Source organism: Equus przewalskii, chromosome 4 (assembly GCF_037783145.1).
Source record: "Equus przewalskii isolate Varuska chromosome 4, EquPr2, whole genome shotgun sequence".
Taxonomy (NCBI): Eukaryota; Metazoa; Chordata; class Mammalia; order Perissodactyla; family Equidae; genus Equus; species Equus przewalskii.
This window is the reverse complement of record NC_091834.1, coordinates 20,761,677-20,778,865: the sequence shown is the minus strand read 5'-3', so window position 1 is coordinate 20,778,865 and position 17,189 is coordinate 20,761,677. Positions and strand designations below refer to the sequence as shown.

The window sequence follows — 17,189 nt, the reverse complement described above, 5'->3', positions numbered from 1 at the left end:
GTGAGCATGATAATAAGATGATACGTGCAAAAGAGCTATGTTTGGGGCCGGGCACATGTAGGCTGCATGTGGCACAGAGGGATGGCGGGGGCCTGTGCTGTTAGGCGCTGCCTCCTGTTGGGTCTCAGAGAAGGCCCTTGGGGAGTCACCAGGAGTGGGAGCTGTTGTTACTGTCACTGCAGTTAGAGTTTTTGCTGTCATCGTTGTCATCATCATCATTTTTACATTCCCTGTAAAAGAACCCAGGAACCTCAGCTCTGCAGGTGGCATACTTTGGCCCTCCAAGCCCTTGTTCCATCCATCATTTGCCTAGGGTTCAAATTAGGCCAAAAAGGGAAAAGGGACATATTGGACCATATGTCACCCCACTAGGGTGAACACGATGGGAGTCATGAGCCCAGCAATGTCTCTACATCGGAGCATGCAGCCTCCATCACCAGAGCCTCCAGGGACCTGAGGGAGACCTTCCCCTTCCTAAGCACTCCCCATAGTGCTTAGGAATGATCTGGCTGTGCGGGGGATAGTGGGGTGAGAGGGACCAGCCCTGGCTGCCATGCGCATTTGCAAACTTGGCATCCAGGTGGCCTAACTCCTTATTACCATCCAGAGGCAGGTGCCATGTACAGGTGAATGCCTTATTACAGCAAATAGGCAAGCAAATCCTGTTTGCATGTTAGCTTGTCTTCATGCAGTGGCATGATGCTGCTCATTAAAGCTTAGACTTCAGACTGCAGAATGAAGGGGAGCTGAGTGTGGTTTGGGTGTTACTAACCTTTTGGGGCCACACACACCTCACACTCCACACACATGCACCACACACACATGCGCACACACACCTTCCCTATCTGAGTAGCTCCCAGGACGACCGTAGTCCAGTAAGTATGAATTTGAATATGAGTTGTACCTTCCACAGGTATTTCTAGAAGGGAGTAAATTAAGTTAATAATAAGAGAAATGAGTGTTTTTCTTTTCTCTTTGGTCTGCCCTAGAACTGAAAAGGCTGCTACCACCTCAAATGATGATGAAGACCAATTTATTGCTAGACAATTCCAGCAAACGCTTACAGAACTTGATGACGATCTGGAAGGTAAGGAGCATCATCCCTGCTACCTTAGCATTACCCTGTGTGGCAGCAGACTCTGGAAGTTATTTTTTCTGACCACACTTTGTATAACTACATGAGGAAAAGCTCTGCAGAAGGCTTGCAGTTTAAAGAAAGCCCAGATCAGAGGGGCGGGAGTATGGTGTGCACGGCTCCTGTGGACTGCCTTTCACTGGGGCTGCCGAGTTGTACTGTGGAAAAGTCTGAATAGCTGCTAAAACCTGCTCTGAATAATACTAATTTTGCAGATTAAAACGTATCCTAGGTTAAGTTCTTGAGCTCCGCTTCAGCGGCTCAGGGTTCGCAGTTTCAGATCCCGGGTGCGGACCTACACACTGCTTATCAAGCTGTGCTGCGGCAGCATCCCACATACAAAAGAGAGGAAAATTGGCCCAGATGTTAGCTCAGCAACAATCTTCCTCACCAAAACAACAACAAAAGTATTGTATACACATTAAGGAGAGAAAAGTTCTCCAGTACCAGATGAGTTAGGGAAACACTGGGCAACACACAGCTAAACAGGTTTCTTTACTGAGACTTGTAGCCCTTTGCTTGCTAACATGTGACATCTTTCTCTTGAAGAAAGATACTGACGATGAAACCTTGTGTAATAGAGCATCCCATGGCACTGCTATTCTGGGGATTTATTTGGGGAAATAATACTGTAAGGCCAAAGCAGATGCAAATAATCTGAATAAATTAAGCAAGGAATCTTTCCAAGAAAGGCAAACAGTGAAAATAAACTGGAAATTAGATATTGGCCGTGCCTTAAAACAAAACGATAAAGAAACAGACTACAGAGCTGATCACTAGTTTTGTCTGAGTTGCCTTTCAGTTCTCTGTCCTCAGGAGCCGTGGCTGACAGCGCTGAACAATCTAAGTCAGCCATACTGTGTCCTCGGGCTCTGAGGTGCTCGGGCTTAGTTATCTGCCTCTTAGGAACTTCAGGTGAGGGCAGTGGTCCCGTATGTTTTGTGGTGCTTCTGGTGAACAAGACCAAGATGAAGGTTGAACGCAGCTCACCTTCATGTTCTGTGCTGAGGCTGTTTCCAGAGGGCTTCGATTTAGAGAGCTGTTTTTTAAGTGAAGGATCTTGGCAAAATGTTGTACCTAAACACCTTGCCTTGAGACATCATGGATCGGCAAGCAGCTCCTCTGTTGAGTAATGAAAGTTGTACCTCTGGCCTCAGGCATATGTAGATTACAAGCTGAAATGACACTTTAAAATGTATGTATGTAACTTACACAGAAGTAACCTCAGGAGAATCAAAGTCCAGGTGTCGTTACACCAAGTAATTGGTGTGGGAATCAGACTGGCGGTACCAGCCTGTTTGACTCGTGTTTGTACTTCTTTGCAGAAATGGAAGAGAGTTATGAAACCGACACCAGCTCTCTAACCAGCTCCATAAATGGTGTGTCTAGTGGCTGCATGCAAGATGCCATAATCCCCGACAGTGATGAAAATGCAATCCCAGTAACGTTCATAGGGGAAGTTTTAGATGATCCTGTGGATTCAGGGTTATTTTCCAATAGAAACAACAATGCTGGTTCTTTTGACAAGGGGAGTATAAACAACGGGAGAGCCCACCTGATGCCGTATCAGGCTGAGCACAGCCAGCAACATGGAAAGAAGAACGCAGAAGTGCCTGAGTCATCTACTCCTTCCCAGGACATTGGAAAAGAAATCAAGTCAGCCTGGCCCAACACCTGTAAAGATGTGAATCCAAATAACGTGGAGCCCAAGGCAACATCTGCTTCAAGGCTTCCCACACATGACCTACATACAAAGGAGAGAGGCGAGGCACATGGCTCTGCTCACAGTGAGGAGACACAGGCCATCAAGAGAGTGAATTCGCAGCCAATGAAGGAAAAGAAGGGCAATGATAAAAACGATGTCTCAGCACCACCGTTCTGGTATCAACGAGGCCAAAATGCACGGGGAAGTTATGGGCCTAAATATGGCCTCACAACATATAAAATTGTCCCTCCAAAATCAGAGATGAGGTGTTACGACAGAGGAGTATCGCTCTCAACAGGCGCCATTAAGATTGATGAGCTAGGGAATCTGGTGAATCCCCATGCCAATGGGGGCAGGATCATACTCCTGTCACCCACCCTTGAAACAGAAGGTGAACCCATTGGAAAAGTCAAAGAATTCTGGAGGGCCAACTCTATGGGAAAACACTCTGGCCGGCCCACAGAATGCTCAGCCAAGAGGACCCCGACCGTGCCAGCAAAACCACAACATCAGGAAAGCAAACTCAGAGCAGAGCCCACCTTCCCAGACCCCAAAGTGACATTGCCCCAGCAACAGTCTGCCCACCAAGAAGGTGGGAGACATCTGGAGGAGGGGAAGAGCCAACCACCCTCTGCAGTCGCTTGTCACATGAAAGTGCCAGTAGCTAATACCACAGAAGTCCCATTTCTCAAGCCTCAGAGAAGAACATCCAGTCAGTACGTGGCCTCTGCCATTGCCAAGCAGATAGGGACCCCAAAGACCCACACCAATATAGTGAGAAAGCATGCTGATGCCGAGAAGACTCATGAAGGCAGAGCACAAGAGCTAACTGGACAATCATCTGCTGTGAAAGGTGGTACCACCCCCAGCCCATGCTCAGAGAAACAGATTTGTAATGATGGGGCAGAATCAGCAGAAGGAGCCCATCCCAGAGGGCAAGTCAGCAGCCCTTATGGAAAGGTTTCCAATCAAGACTGTCCTGCTGACATCCACAGACGTTCCTATGTCCCTCTGGTCACAACTTCCCAGAGGGATCATGTTTCTGTGGGACAGAACTGTGGTTCCAGTGGAAAACAGAGCACAAGTAATCACAGGACCGGCTCAGCATCTGACCTCAAATTCCCTCCGGACAGTACAAATCCTCTGCCTCCTGGCTCAGGAGATGATGAGACTCCTGGCAGGGCCCTGGTGAATGGCTCCAGGAGGGTCCCCGTCCACAGTGAGCCTCACTCTCCGAGAATGCCCGGCACAAATAGCCACACTGGCCGGGAGCCCCTAGAACAGAAGGAGAAGCCCAATTTGTTATGCACAGATGTACATGAAACCGATGGTACACTGCCACCCAGCATCTTTGGCCCGAAGAAGAAGTTCAGACCTGTTGTCCAGAGGCCAGCACCAAAAGACACGTCCCTACACAGCGCCCTGATGGAAGCCATCCACTCGGCAGGAGGGAAGGACGGGCTTCGCAAGGTGATCACGGCAGGCGCCTGCCTCCAGCACATAGGCACACCTTCCACACCTGTCAGTTTGGTGCTTGGATGTAGACTCTCAGATGGCTTTGGAGGAGGGAGAGGGCAAGGATGCGAATGAGGGAGGACGCTCAGGTTTAGTTTTCAGCAGGATTTCTGTCTTACTGCCTATGGAGTATCCGAATAGAACCACTAAGGAGACTAAAACTGATGGCTTTGGGCTTGTCCACACTGCTTTTAGGCCCCTGACTGCCCTGGGGAAAGATGTCGCCAATAACTAGTCCCTACTTGTGCCCTGGGAGTGGAGAGGCGGAGGTAGGTCATCCCTAACTGGTCCTTGAGCGATGCGGTAGGTAAATGAAGAGGCAGGCCAGGCCACCACCCCTCCCATATGCCTGCATTTCTAGCAGTGGCATACTGTCATTCTTCAGTAACAACAAGGACAATTTTATGATGCCTGTCGCCCCTTATCTAGGCATTTAACATGTTACAGACATTATCTCATTTAATTGCTATACCAACATGGATGATTAGGAACTATTTCCTCCATTGCAGATGGGGAAACAGGCACAGTGAGGTCAAGTGACCTAGCCCAAGGTCACACTACTAGCTAGTGGCAACCAGGACTTTCATCCAGGTCTGCAGGGCTTAAAAGCACCACCTACCAGCTTGAAAAGCTAGGACCAATAATCGAAGTGATAGGATGTTAAGAGGCAGTCATCCAATGCTTCCCCACATGCAGAACCTTTGATTTTTACATCTACCCTCTAACAGATAGGGGTTGTAAAATTGATCCTATAGGCCTCAACAGATGTGTGTGGGCTTTCTTTTGTGCTGCCTTACAATTAGCATTTCTCCATCTTCTGCGTGAAATACGTTGACACTATTAAATATTCTAGACTGCAGAACACAGCTCAGAGGGAGGGCCAAAGAAACCGTCCTACACAGAGGCAGAGAGTGAGCGCTCAGCTCTGCTGGCAGCTATCCGAGGTCACAGTGGTGCCTGCAGCCTGCGGAAGGTAAGAGAAGGACCTTCCTTGCCAGGGTGGTTTCACATACCTGCTCCCCCAGTGACCCGGGTAGATGCTGAAAAGCCAGGACACCCCTCCAATTTTCTAATTGGATGCTCAGCCATCGTTGGGGTAGCCAATACAACCACTGGGGAGGCGTTGAGGGGTGGGTGCCCAGCTCCAAGAGGCTGGGGCAGCCATTGCACAGGAGAGGTGAGAGCATCCAGAAACTTTCCCCCCTTTCCTGACCATGTAATTCCTACCTGCATACCTAGCACCTAGCACCCTCCCAAATTCCGCAGGTTCCGCGCATGGCTTCAGGACTTAGATCCCCGGCAGCTAGGAGTAAGCAGCCTCTCACCTCTGGGAATGAAGTTGCTGCATCCTCTAGCGCTGGTTTGGCACAACTCCAGGATCCACCATGGACTTGAGTTTAGGGTCAGGCCCCTCTCATCTAGCTTTCACAGGCCCACCTGCCTGGCGTGTGGGTCCTCCCCAGTGATTGGTCAGAGTGGTGTGTGGCCTCCAGGTCTGTCCTTTGGGACGTGCCAAGACAAGTAAGAGATCTGGCAGTTCTCAGTGAGGCACGTCTGCCTGCCCTGCTCCCTGCAGTCAGTGCTGGCCGCTGGGAGAGCATGGGGACAGTGAACAGACACACCTCCTGGGCTTGTTGAAGGGTGAGATAGTCAGTCATGCACTGATCTCCTAGAAGGGACCACTGAGGACATTCTTGTTTAACCATCTTGTTGCTAGGTGACATCCCTCGCCTCTGAGGAGCTCCAGAGTTTCCGCCATGCTGCACTGTCTGCACAGATGTCCGAACCCCCAGGGCTAGAAGACCTTCGTGTTCAGCCCCCGCCAGCTCTGCCACCCCCGCCCCCTCTGGCTGCTTCCTCCACGTCCAGGATGGCGTCCAGGTCCAGCTCAGGCCCCCTCAACAACCCGGTAGATGCCAGGCAGGCCTTGATGGATGCCATCCGCTCCGGCACAGGGGCTGCAAGATTGAGAAAGGTCTGTGTGTGACAAGGGACTGTGTGAGCATTCGTGTTGGGGCACCACCTGTAGTAGGGTGAGGGGTGGCCAACAGCGCTGTGCCCCTTAGCACATTGACTCACTGGAGTGGGGAAGTCAGCCCCCAGCCCAGCTCCTGGAGACACAGGGGAGGTCCCCACCACACTTCTAACCCCTGAGCGCATTTCCACCACCCACTGCTGACTCTGGTCAGGCACTTGCCACACACAGCCCTCAGCCTGGATTGAAGCTGCCAGCATAATTTCTTTCTTTTTCTTTTTTTTCTTTCTTTCTTTCTTTTTTTTTTTTTGCCAGCATAATGTTTAAAAATTATTGAGTATGAAGTCCCTTGGGCAGAGCACATGCTTTTGGTCCTCTGCAGTTTCTCCTTCTGTACAGCCCTATGCTGGTCTGCATGTTTATACCCTGCCTGGTCCCCGAAAGCAATGGAATCTGGGCCCCCACAAAGGGGTTCCCAAATTAAAAGGACTCTTGGTCCAGACAACCTCTGAGATCTGTTTCAACTCCAAAATGACTCTGTAAATGGGTTGATCCTCTACCCCTGTCCATTTCTAGTGGGTTGGGGAGTTGTGCTAACAGTAGGGAGGCTAGCAAAAGGTATCTTCTGAGAGATTCTCTAGATGATAAGCTTATGTTTTCACATGTACCTGAAGAGGGCAGAACCAAGATTATCCTCATTTTATCTACAAAGTGAACAAGGCTCAGAAAACCTGAGTAACTTGATCTCAGACAGGAGTCAGTTTGGGCACAGAAAGTACTTGTAACCAGGTCCCCACGCATGCTCAGTAGGAGAGCGGGTAGCCCACAAGATTGTGGCCACTTTAAACACAGGGCTGTGGTGCTGCTACAAGGGCCGAGTGCTCTCCTGTTTCCCACCTGGGAGCCAACGGCAGCGGAGGAGAGGGGCACAGGCCCACGCCCCCACAGGCAGCATGGCCGTGAAGGACAGTCCTCCCTGAAGCCCAGAGATGCCCACCACTGGTACTCTGTACACGAATGGCCTGGATGCCCACTGACTGGGAGCTCCATGGCTTTCCCAGCTCCCCTGGGTGCCACTGTCATGGCTCTTGGTCAACCCCCAGAGCTTGACCTGGTGTGACAGTGAGGTGTTCATGTCTATGTGCATGTGGGCCTCAGTAGGGACCCAAGATATTGTGTAACAAGGATGCTAGCCATGATCACTAAAAGCACAGCCCCACTCAGGATGCTGGAAAAAGAAAATGAACTCTTAATTGAATAGCAATAGAGTGGCACATTTCTCACTCTCTCCTTCAGAGGGGGAGCAGTTAAAAATTACTGAGGTCTTTTGGTTTTGTTCATCCTTTTTGCATTTCTACAGAATATGTATTGATTAACTTAGGCACTTATATTGCATAGAATGAGGGAAAAGTGAAGAAATTGGGGTGAGTGGCTAAATGAGGATCCTAGAAATCAGACCCTGTGAATTCTGATAGCTCTGTGGTTCAGCCCTGAGACAGCGTCCCTCCTCCAGACACGTCTCAGCATCAAATTGAAAATGCCGATTGTTCAAAGTCCTTCTCCAGCGTGCAAAGCAATGCAGTTGGTTATCAGCCCTGATGGTCTGGTACATTTTTGAGTTTCTAAAACAGTATTTCTCAAAGTGGCATCCATAGGACATCTACATCCTGAATCAGACTTTTCAGGACTTTGAGCCTATAATCTCCAATTTTCAAGTGTTTACCAAATGGCTTAACATTCAGATTTGGGATATTATCTATGTTTTTGAGCTTTTGATATATACTGAAAAACACTGAGTGTAATTTCAGTAGTGCCCCCTTATCGATGGGGGATACATTCTAAAACCCACAGTGGATGCTGAAACCACAGTCAGTACCGAACCCTATATATACTGTGTGTTTTCCTATATGTACATAACTATGATAAAGTTTAATTTATAATTAGGCACAGTAAGAGATTAAGAACAATAACTAAGAATAAAATAGAACAGTTTTAACAATATACTGTAATAAAAGTTATGTGAATGTAGCCTCTCTCTCTCTCTCAAAATATCTTCCTGTACTTTACTCAGTCTGCTTTTTGTGATGATGTGAGAGGACACAGTGCCTACATGATGGCATGAAGTGAGGTAGTACAAGGCTACTATTGGCTGCTACAAGGCTACGATAGGTCAGAAAGAGGACCCTTTGCTTCAGGTGCTCCAGGATCATGGAGTCATGACAATGTCGATGGTTAGATGTCAGGAGCAGATGATGTCAATGGTTGGGGATCCTCGATAGTGGAAAGTTTTTTGCCAGAACCTTCTAGGAGACCATTGTAATCAGAAGTTGCTGTCTCTTTCTTTTTAACTCCTCGAAGTGTTGCTTTAGAGATTGTAGTCCTTCAGTGATCACATGGGTGACTTTAATGCTGCATTCCACCTGAGGATTGTATCCCCTAATTTCGTCCTTTAATGTCTGTGCAGTTTGAAACACTTGGGCAAATTTTAGTAATGTCCACATTGCTGATTCTGCTTCAGTTTCTTCTTCTTCATCTTTGTCTTCCTATTCCTCTGTAGATGATCAACAAGTTCTTCCAAGTCCTTATTTGTTAACACTTCTCAATGGCCTTCAATACGTTCTTTCACTTCTTCATCAGCATGTTGACAAATCCTTCTCCACCAACTTGTCTTGCTGCATGAATGATTTCTCTAACTTCTCCATTGTTCCCTGGGAAGCCTTTAAAATCATTTGCAACTTCGCTCCATAAGTTCTTCCAGCAGGCACTTAAAGTTTCTGGTTTTAATTCATCCATTGCAGCTCTGATGAATGTTATTGATCAGAAATAGTGAATGATTTCCAGCACTGCATCATGTCCAGATTAGAGTCTGCATCAATTGCTGATCGAATGCAATCAAATACCAGGCAGGTGTATGTGGCCTTGACAAACCAAATGATGCCCTGGTCAAGGGGCTAAAGCGATGAGGTTATATTTGGAGGTAAAAATACAATCTCAACATTTTCCTTTTCATAGCAAATAGGTTCAGGATGGCCAGGTGCACTGTCTACTATTTTAGGACTTTAAATTCCAGCCCTTCCTCGTCCAAGTGTTTTTTCACTTCTGGAATGAAGCATTGGTGAAACCATTCCATAAACAAGATGGCTATTACCCACACTTCTGATTATGCTACCAGAACATAGGCAGATGATTTTTGTTTTTGTTTTTGAGAGCACATGCATTCTTCCCTTTGTGCACTATGCTTGGCTTTATCATATGCCCTGTAGCATTGCCACATAGTACCAGAGTTAATCTGTCCTTCCATGTTTTATGCCCTGGTACCTCCTTTGCATTTTTATGAATGTAGATTCTCTTGGGCATCTTCTTTCAGAAGAGCCTGGTTTCAGCACGACTGAAGACTTTACTTCAATGGTATCCTTTCTCCTTAGTCAACTTCCTCAACTTTGCTAGAAATGTGGCAGCAGCTTCTTCAGCAGCAGATGCAGCCCTCCAGTAATTTTTATATTTTTCAGTCCAAACCTATTCCTGAATCTGTGTAACCATCCCTTACTTGCAATAAATGGCTTGCTATCACTCATTTCTGGGGAGGCCTTACTGAAGTCTTTATATTAGGCTCAGTGCTTTGTGGCACAACATGTCGCCGTCAGTTGGAACACGTTTTCAGTTCATGTCTTCCACTCACAAATGTAATGCCTTTTCCATCTTAACTAAGCATTACCATGCACTATGGTTGTAACTTTTGCAGTTTGAGATATGACAGCAAAACTAGCATGAATTTCTTTTTCTTTCTTCAAAGTTTCACGAATAAGAAGATTTATTCTTGCCATAGATCTTAGCAACTTCAGCGTACAATTATTTTTTTCATATTAAGTCAAGAACTTTCACCGTTTCACTTAAAGGAAGTACTGTATGGCTTCTCTTTGGCATATCCGAATTGCCAGCATCACCACTCTTGCACCTTGGGGCCATTATTAAATACAATAAGGGTAAGTTGAACACAAGCACCGTGATACTGTGACAGTTGATCTGGTAACCAAGACGGCTACTAAGTGACTAAGAGGCAGGTAGTGTATTCAGTGTGGATCTGTTGGACAGAGGGATGAGTCACACCCCGAGTGGGATGCAGCGGGTAGGGTTTCATCACGCTACTCAGAACAGCACTCAATTTAAAACTTATGAATTGTTTATTTCTGGAATTTTCCATTTGGTATTTTTGGACCACAGTTGACCATGGGTAACTGAAACCACAGAAAGCAAAACTTCTGATAAGGGGGGACTAGTGTATATAAAGGCGATGAGCAAACACTGTGTTCATGTCTTATATACATCATCTCATTGACTGATTTTCGATTCTTTTCAAAATAGATAATAATCTCTCTACCTTGCAGGAGCCATGAGTCCAGAGAGGTGGAAAGCTTACCTAAGGTCTTATAGCTAGGAAGTGGCAGATGACTACAAATCTAAACCTCAGGCTTTCTCTCTGAGAGTATACTCCTGTGCCTTCCAGAAAGAAAGAAAACAAAAATAAGTTTGGAAATTTTCCGAAGGAACAGAGGACAGTTGTTTGTACTGTGAGAAAGCAAGGACAGTGGGTAGAGAAGGGCCAGGACTACACATGGAAAGTTGGGCATTTGCTGATGACACAGATGGGAGTGTGCATTTCTGGACCCCAGGCAGGCAGTGGTTCAAGTGGCTTGCCCTCTTCTTTGTGTGGAGCAGTAGACCTGTGGCACCAGGACACACATGCATTTCAGGCAACAAGGGCCAACTGTGTATTTTTCTAGGAATCCTGATTGGATGGCACTTCTCTGCCTGGCGTGGACCTTGGCGGTTTCTACTGGCGTTGCAGCAGATGCACTTCATGTGTGTTACAGCATTTGGACCTCAGATCATTTGAGCTTTGCCTCTACTACCTCTTTGGCTTCCTGTCACCTTTTGGGGTTTTAAAGTTATATAATCATGAGGAAAATGCAGTAAATGCGGGGCTGCAAGATCCACACGGTGAAGGTCGGGCTCTCCATAGGCAGTGAACACGTGCAGATTCTCCTTCATCTGCTCTTGGGTGTTGAGTGAGGGCTCCAGGACGGGTGTGGCCAAGAGAACATCCTAGATCCGAGGGGTGTTACTGGCTTTGTCAGGGCTGGTGTGAGGGCTGTGATGCGTGAGTCTACCAGCTTCCTTCCTCCAGTCATCACCCCACCTCTGCTTGTTAACTGGGCTGCCCAGCTATCCTGGGAAGACTTTCAGGCATGCAGGACTTTCAGTGCTAAAACAGGATGACTGGCCACCCTACATTAATATACAAGTTTGCATTGGCAATGATGCTGCTTATGATAAAATACAAAAGGGTAGATTTGAGGTAGAAGGAATAATCACCTTAAAAATGACTTTGTGGGGCTGGCCCCATGGCCAAGTGGTTAATTTCACGTGCTCTGCTTCAGCGGCCTGGGGTTCACTGGTTCAGACCCTGGCCATGGACCTACACACCACTTGTCAAGCTATGCTGTGGCAGCATCCCACATAGAAGAACTAGAATAACTTACAACTAGGATATATAACTATGTACTGAGGCTTTGGGGAGAAAAAAAATTGCTGTTTTTCAAGGCAATCAAAAGTAATTTGTTGGGGCTGGCCTGGTGCCTGGTGGCATAGTGGTTAGGTTCAGTGCACTCTGCTGCTTTGGCCCAGGTTCGCAGGTTGGGATCCCCAGTGCAGACCTACACCACTCATCAAGCCATACTGTGGCAGTGTCCTATGTACAGAATAGAGGAAGATGGGCACAGATGTTAGCTCAGGGCCACTCTTCCTCACCAAAAAAAAAAAAAAAGTACATTTGTCTTCACACTGTGAACTAAATAATTTCTATGCCTCTGTATTTGTGATTGTCAGAAATTTCTAGCTCTCAATATCTTTCCTCCACCTCCAGATGAGAGCATTTGCAGCTCTGCTCTGTCTGCTGTTACTTCTTTAGTGGAAAGCCTGCTCTTCCTGAATGCAGTATTCGGATGGACCCCCCAGTATTCACCTCTTTCTTCCACTCAGTCCCACCATCATACCGATGGTAAACTATTTGGTCTGACTCCCTTCGTTGGCCTGTTTTAAATGCATTATTTCAGAGGAACTGGAATGTACAGCAAGTGCCCTCATAAGCCATGTTTATATTTAAAATATTCACATGTCCAGTCATTCATTCTGCAGGCATTTCCTGAGACCCCACCAGGGCCCAGGGACTGTAGTAGCTGCTCAAGATAGAAAGAAGAACAAAGCATTTTCTGTGCCCTTGGGGACACTCAGGCAGAAAGAGAGAAAGAAAGGGTGTGGAGTTTGCTGTTGACCTTAGGAGCTTCTCGCACAGTGAGAGACATGATGGAGCCGCAAGACCTTTTCTTTACGTGTCATAGCTCTCCTCCAAAGAGGGGAGCAGAGCAAGCGTTTGCTCCATCACATTCCTGGATGTAAAGGCTGTAGCTTCCATTCCACAGACGGGAAAGTGGGGCCCATATGTCGTAAGCAACTTATCCCAGGCCTTAACTAGGTCAGTGCCGCTGCTGCACCAGGCTCCCTCTCAGCCCAGCTGCTTTGGGAAATGCCTCATTAAGCCACGTGGTGGTGATTCCTGCTGCGCTACCAGGCCCTCACAGGTGTGCGTTTTCCCACTGCAGGAACTAACTGAACAGACCACACATTTGGCCTTGATGGTAGACCCTGTGAGAAACGATTAGCTGTATGATGCTATCACCATAAACACCCAGGAGGCCTCACACCAGATGGAAAAGCAACAGCAGCAAACCTCTGTTCTAAGCCTAAGTGTCCTCAGTTGTAGATTAGAGAAATCCAAGTTTCTCTGGCTGGGGAACAGAGATTTAGGTCAGAACGTGAACACTGATCATCCTCAATAATTGCTTCTCTGCTAAGTTTGGGCTGCTCCTTATGTAAACCTTTGGTGTGCTTTGGTTACATTGGAATAGCTCAGAGGTGTGGACAGGTCAGTCTGTCTTTGCTGATGCTTGGCATGTGGTCATTCTGCCTGTCACAAATCTACCAGGTGACCTGCTTCTTCAGAAAGCGGGACACAGGGAAGCCTCTTGTGAGAGGCCACCGACTGCAGTGATCCCCCTCAGGGCCTTCATAAAGGCTGTTCCTTATTCCCAGAATGCTGTTCCCCATGCTTTACCAGCGAATTCCCGCTCATCCTACGTGTTCTTGTAGAACCTCAAGCCCTCAGAAAGACTCCCACAATCCCTGGGCTGGGTTAGGTTCTCCAGTCACAGCAGGACATCATTTTCCTTCATAATCATGTTGCGGCTCTAATTTCTATAACAATCAGTGTAACTTCGGTGTAATGCATGGCTCTCCCACCACATCGTGAGCTCCAGCACCTGGAACGCTCCTGGCACATAGTGGGTGCTCAGTCGCTAGTGATTGGGAGAAGAGAGAAAGAGAGAATACCTTCTTTGCCTGCCATGTTTCCAGGCTCCTCAACTAGGTGGCCTAGCACACCTCAGCATCCATGTGCTCTTAACTCGTTTATTTCATAATCATTATAAAATCTTGCCAAGAATCCACTTGAAGCTGGAAGAAACCATCTTCTTTTACTCTGGAAAATAAGATGAGTTCTGTGCATCTCCAGGCTTCCATCACCGGTCCCACCCCCATTCTGCAAAGGCGGCCAGCAGCTGTGTGGCTGGCTCACCTGGGAGTTCATCAGCCTCTGAATCTAACTTGTCCAGGCTGGAAGACAGGAACTTAAACAGAGAATCCTACTGCAATTTACAACTTCTTTCCTCCCCCTGGACACCATTTCCCTATCACCACTGTTCATTTCACCTTTTTCCATATAAACATTATTCTCCTTGGCAGGCAAGGAAGCAAAATAAAACTTGGATATTTTTACAGCTTTCTGGCTTGGCCTCAAACTGCAAGCTTTTCCCTTCATTGATGTTCTCCTTGTCCAACCAAAATAAAAAGAGGCTCTTTTCAGAAGCCTGAAACCTCTGGCACGTCAGGGAACCGCCGAGGCTCTCCTTTCAAGCTGTGCCCATGGTACGCCCTCCTGCTCAGTGGGTGCCCACTCTCCTCCTTACACCTTGATTTGGTCACACCCATCCTCGTGCTGGTCCACTGGTCGTGAAAGCAGCCGCTTGGCAACAGAATTCTCCCTTGCCTCAACCCAGAGAGCAATCACTTCCTAATGTGGCTTAAGCTTAGGTTGGCACTACTGGCCATCAGTATGGTTTATACCACATTTGTGGTTAACTATATCACCAAGCTCCCTTTTGCTGAATTATCTAAACCAGGTCTTTTTAATGCTGTCTTTCTGCAATTACCTTTTTGCACCAAATCTTAGGAGTTTCTCCTTTTACTGAGAACTTTTCAAATCTGGATTCAGCCATCATATTGATATTGGTGGTGGTGAGCATGCCTCCCAGATCTTCAACACAACCATTGATTCAAATACTCACCAGCCCAGGGCTCCTGCATCGTGGACGCTCAGGTTGCTAGGCCGGTCCTGTCCTAAGTAGACTCGCTGCCCAGGGGAAATGACCAGCCCCTCCCTTCTTCACTGTCCTGCCCTGTAACTCTGCTCACTGGGCCACACTTCCACTTACCCCTTTGTGTCCAAGAGATTTGCCTTAGCAGCATGGAACTGCCTTCTGAGAGTGGCTTATTCCAGTGTGCCAGGTTTTAGGTGACCAAGGTATGCTGGAGCCATCTTCTGCCCCACTCCCAAACCTTCATTACATTTGTCGTCTCAACCCAGCCTCTAGGAAGCTCAGTGAAATGACAGTGGTGATGGTGCCAGCGTGCTGAGGTACATCAAAGGCCCCACTGTGCCCATCTGCTGGAGAGATGCTCTCAGTCTGTAACGCAGTATCATCACTCTCATTTCCCAGTGATGGGGCAGAGTGAGTGAGGCTCTCTCCAAGACTCACCCCAGCCACGTGCAAAGTCAGACTTCAGAGGGTGTGCTCTCAACTCTACATGCGTCCTTGTTTTGTTTTCCAACAGTTTTGCTAAATGATGTCTTTATTAGTGTCGGTTTTTTTCCACTTTTATTGAAATATAATTGACATACAGCACGGTATGAGATTCAGGTGTACAGCATAATGACTTGACTTACACATATTGTGAAATGATTACTACACAAAGTTTGGTTAACATCCATACATCATCTCATAGAGATATCAAAAAAAAATAGAGTTTTTCTCCTTGTGATGAGAACTCCTAGGATTTACTCTCTTAACATCGTTTGTGTATAACACGCAGCAATGTTAGCTATCGTGATCATGTTATACATTACATTCTTAGTGTTTATTTATCTTGTACCGGGGAGTTTGTGCCTTTTGATCGCCTTCCTCCAATTCTCCCACCCTCTACCCCCAGCCTCTAGTAACCACAAATCTGATCTGTTTTTCTATGCATTTGGTTTTGTTTGTTTTTTTAGATTACACGTGTAAGTTAGATCGTAGAGTATTTATCTTTCTCTGTTTGACTTATTTCACTTCACATAATGCCCTCAAGATCCATCCATGTTGTCACAACTGGCAGGATTTCCTTCTTTTTATGGCCGAATAATATTCCATTGTGTGTGTGTGTGTACACCACAACTTCTTTATCCATTCATCCCTCAGTGGACACTTAGGTTGCTTCCATGTCTTGGCTATTGTGAGTAATGCTACAGTGAACACAGGGGTGCAGATATCTCTTTGGCATAGTGTTTTTGTTTCCTTTGGATAAATACCCAGAAGTGGAATTGCTGGATCATATGGTAGTTCTATTTTTAATTTTTTGAGAAGCCTCCATACATGTTCTTGTTTTAAATCCAGTGGAACCTGCATTTTCTTTTACAGGAAATTCGAGCCAGCAGCAGTGTTTGCTAGGAAGCCCATGTTGGCCTCACAGCTCTCTTCTCTGACTTTTGTTCAATCCAGTTTAACATCAAACCCCATTTTTGTTGTTGTTGTTTTATAAAGGATTTCTTCTATCATTTTGTCATAAAAATTTTCAAACGTTGTTGAAAAGTTGAAATAATTATAAACTCTCTATACTCACCACCAAGAGTTGATAATAACATATAATATCTTGCTATATTTATTTGATCACATATCTATCCACTTATCTACCCTTTCACCCACACACATGAAATTTTATTTTTTAGGCATTTTAAAGTAAATTATAAACATTCATATACTCCACTCCTAAATAATTTGTTATGCATATTATTAGAGTTTAATATTTTTTATAGTTGTTTTTAAGATAAAGTTAAATATGGTGAAATGCATACATCTTATGGGTACCATTTGATGAGATCAAAACCCATTTTTGCAGTTCTCACCCCCACTAAGTTTGAATTTGATTTTGAACGAGTATTAGGGGGAGAGTAAAACTGAAAGAGAACGAGGTGTATAACATTTCCAGTTCTCAGGATATGTGTGTGCATGAATACATAGACACACACATGTTTTCGGATAATTTATGGCTACTTGCATTATCTGGCTCACAGGAAGAGCTGCCTTGGTGCAGCGGAGTGTAGGATGGTTGGAGAAGGGAGGGTGTAGGTAGGTGGGGAAATGAGAAGACGCTGTACCAGCCCAGAGCAATGGAAGGGACTGATCTGTGCTGCTGATGGTGCAAAAGGAAAAGAAGGAAGAAAACAAGGCTTTTTAAATATATTCACTTCTCACCTGTTTAAGAAGAATCCCTCGGAATGTCTGATTCTGGCGAAAATGAGGTTTCAGGGACTGGATTCACCTGAAACAACCAAAAATTCAGATAAAATATAAGAAACAATGGTTTTCAAGCCAATGAACATCAGGCAACAAGGAACAGGGTCCCTGAGAGACAGGAAACAAACAAGATGA

At 46.3% G+C, this 17,189-nt stretch overlaps 1 protein-coding gene across 16 annotated transcripts in view; it reads left to right on the top strand.

Moving 5' to 3' along the window:
- COBL (cordon-bleu WH2 repeat protein) overlaps positions 1-17,189 on the top strand; it is a 277,967-nt gene that overhangs the window by 252,561 nt on the left and 8,217 nt on the right. For all 16 annotated transcript variants that reach the window (XR_011539005.1, XR_011539006.1, XM_070615616.1 and 13 more), the window contains 4 exons: positions 990-1,087; positions 2,461-4,310; positions 5,209-5,328; positions 6,073-6,330. Coding sequence is in view for 14 of the 16 variants with exons in the window: in XM_070615616.1 (XP_070471717.1) it covers positions 990-1,087; positions 2,461-4,310; positions 5,209-5,328; positions 6,073-6,330 (2,326 nt within the window). In the remaining 2 variants the exon portion in view is untranslated. The remainder of the gene's footprint in view (positions 1-989; positions 1,088-2,460; positions 4,311-5,208; positions 5,329-6,072; positions 6,331-17,189) is intronic.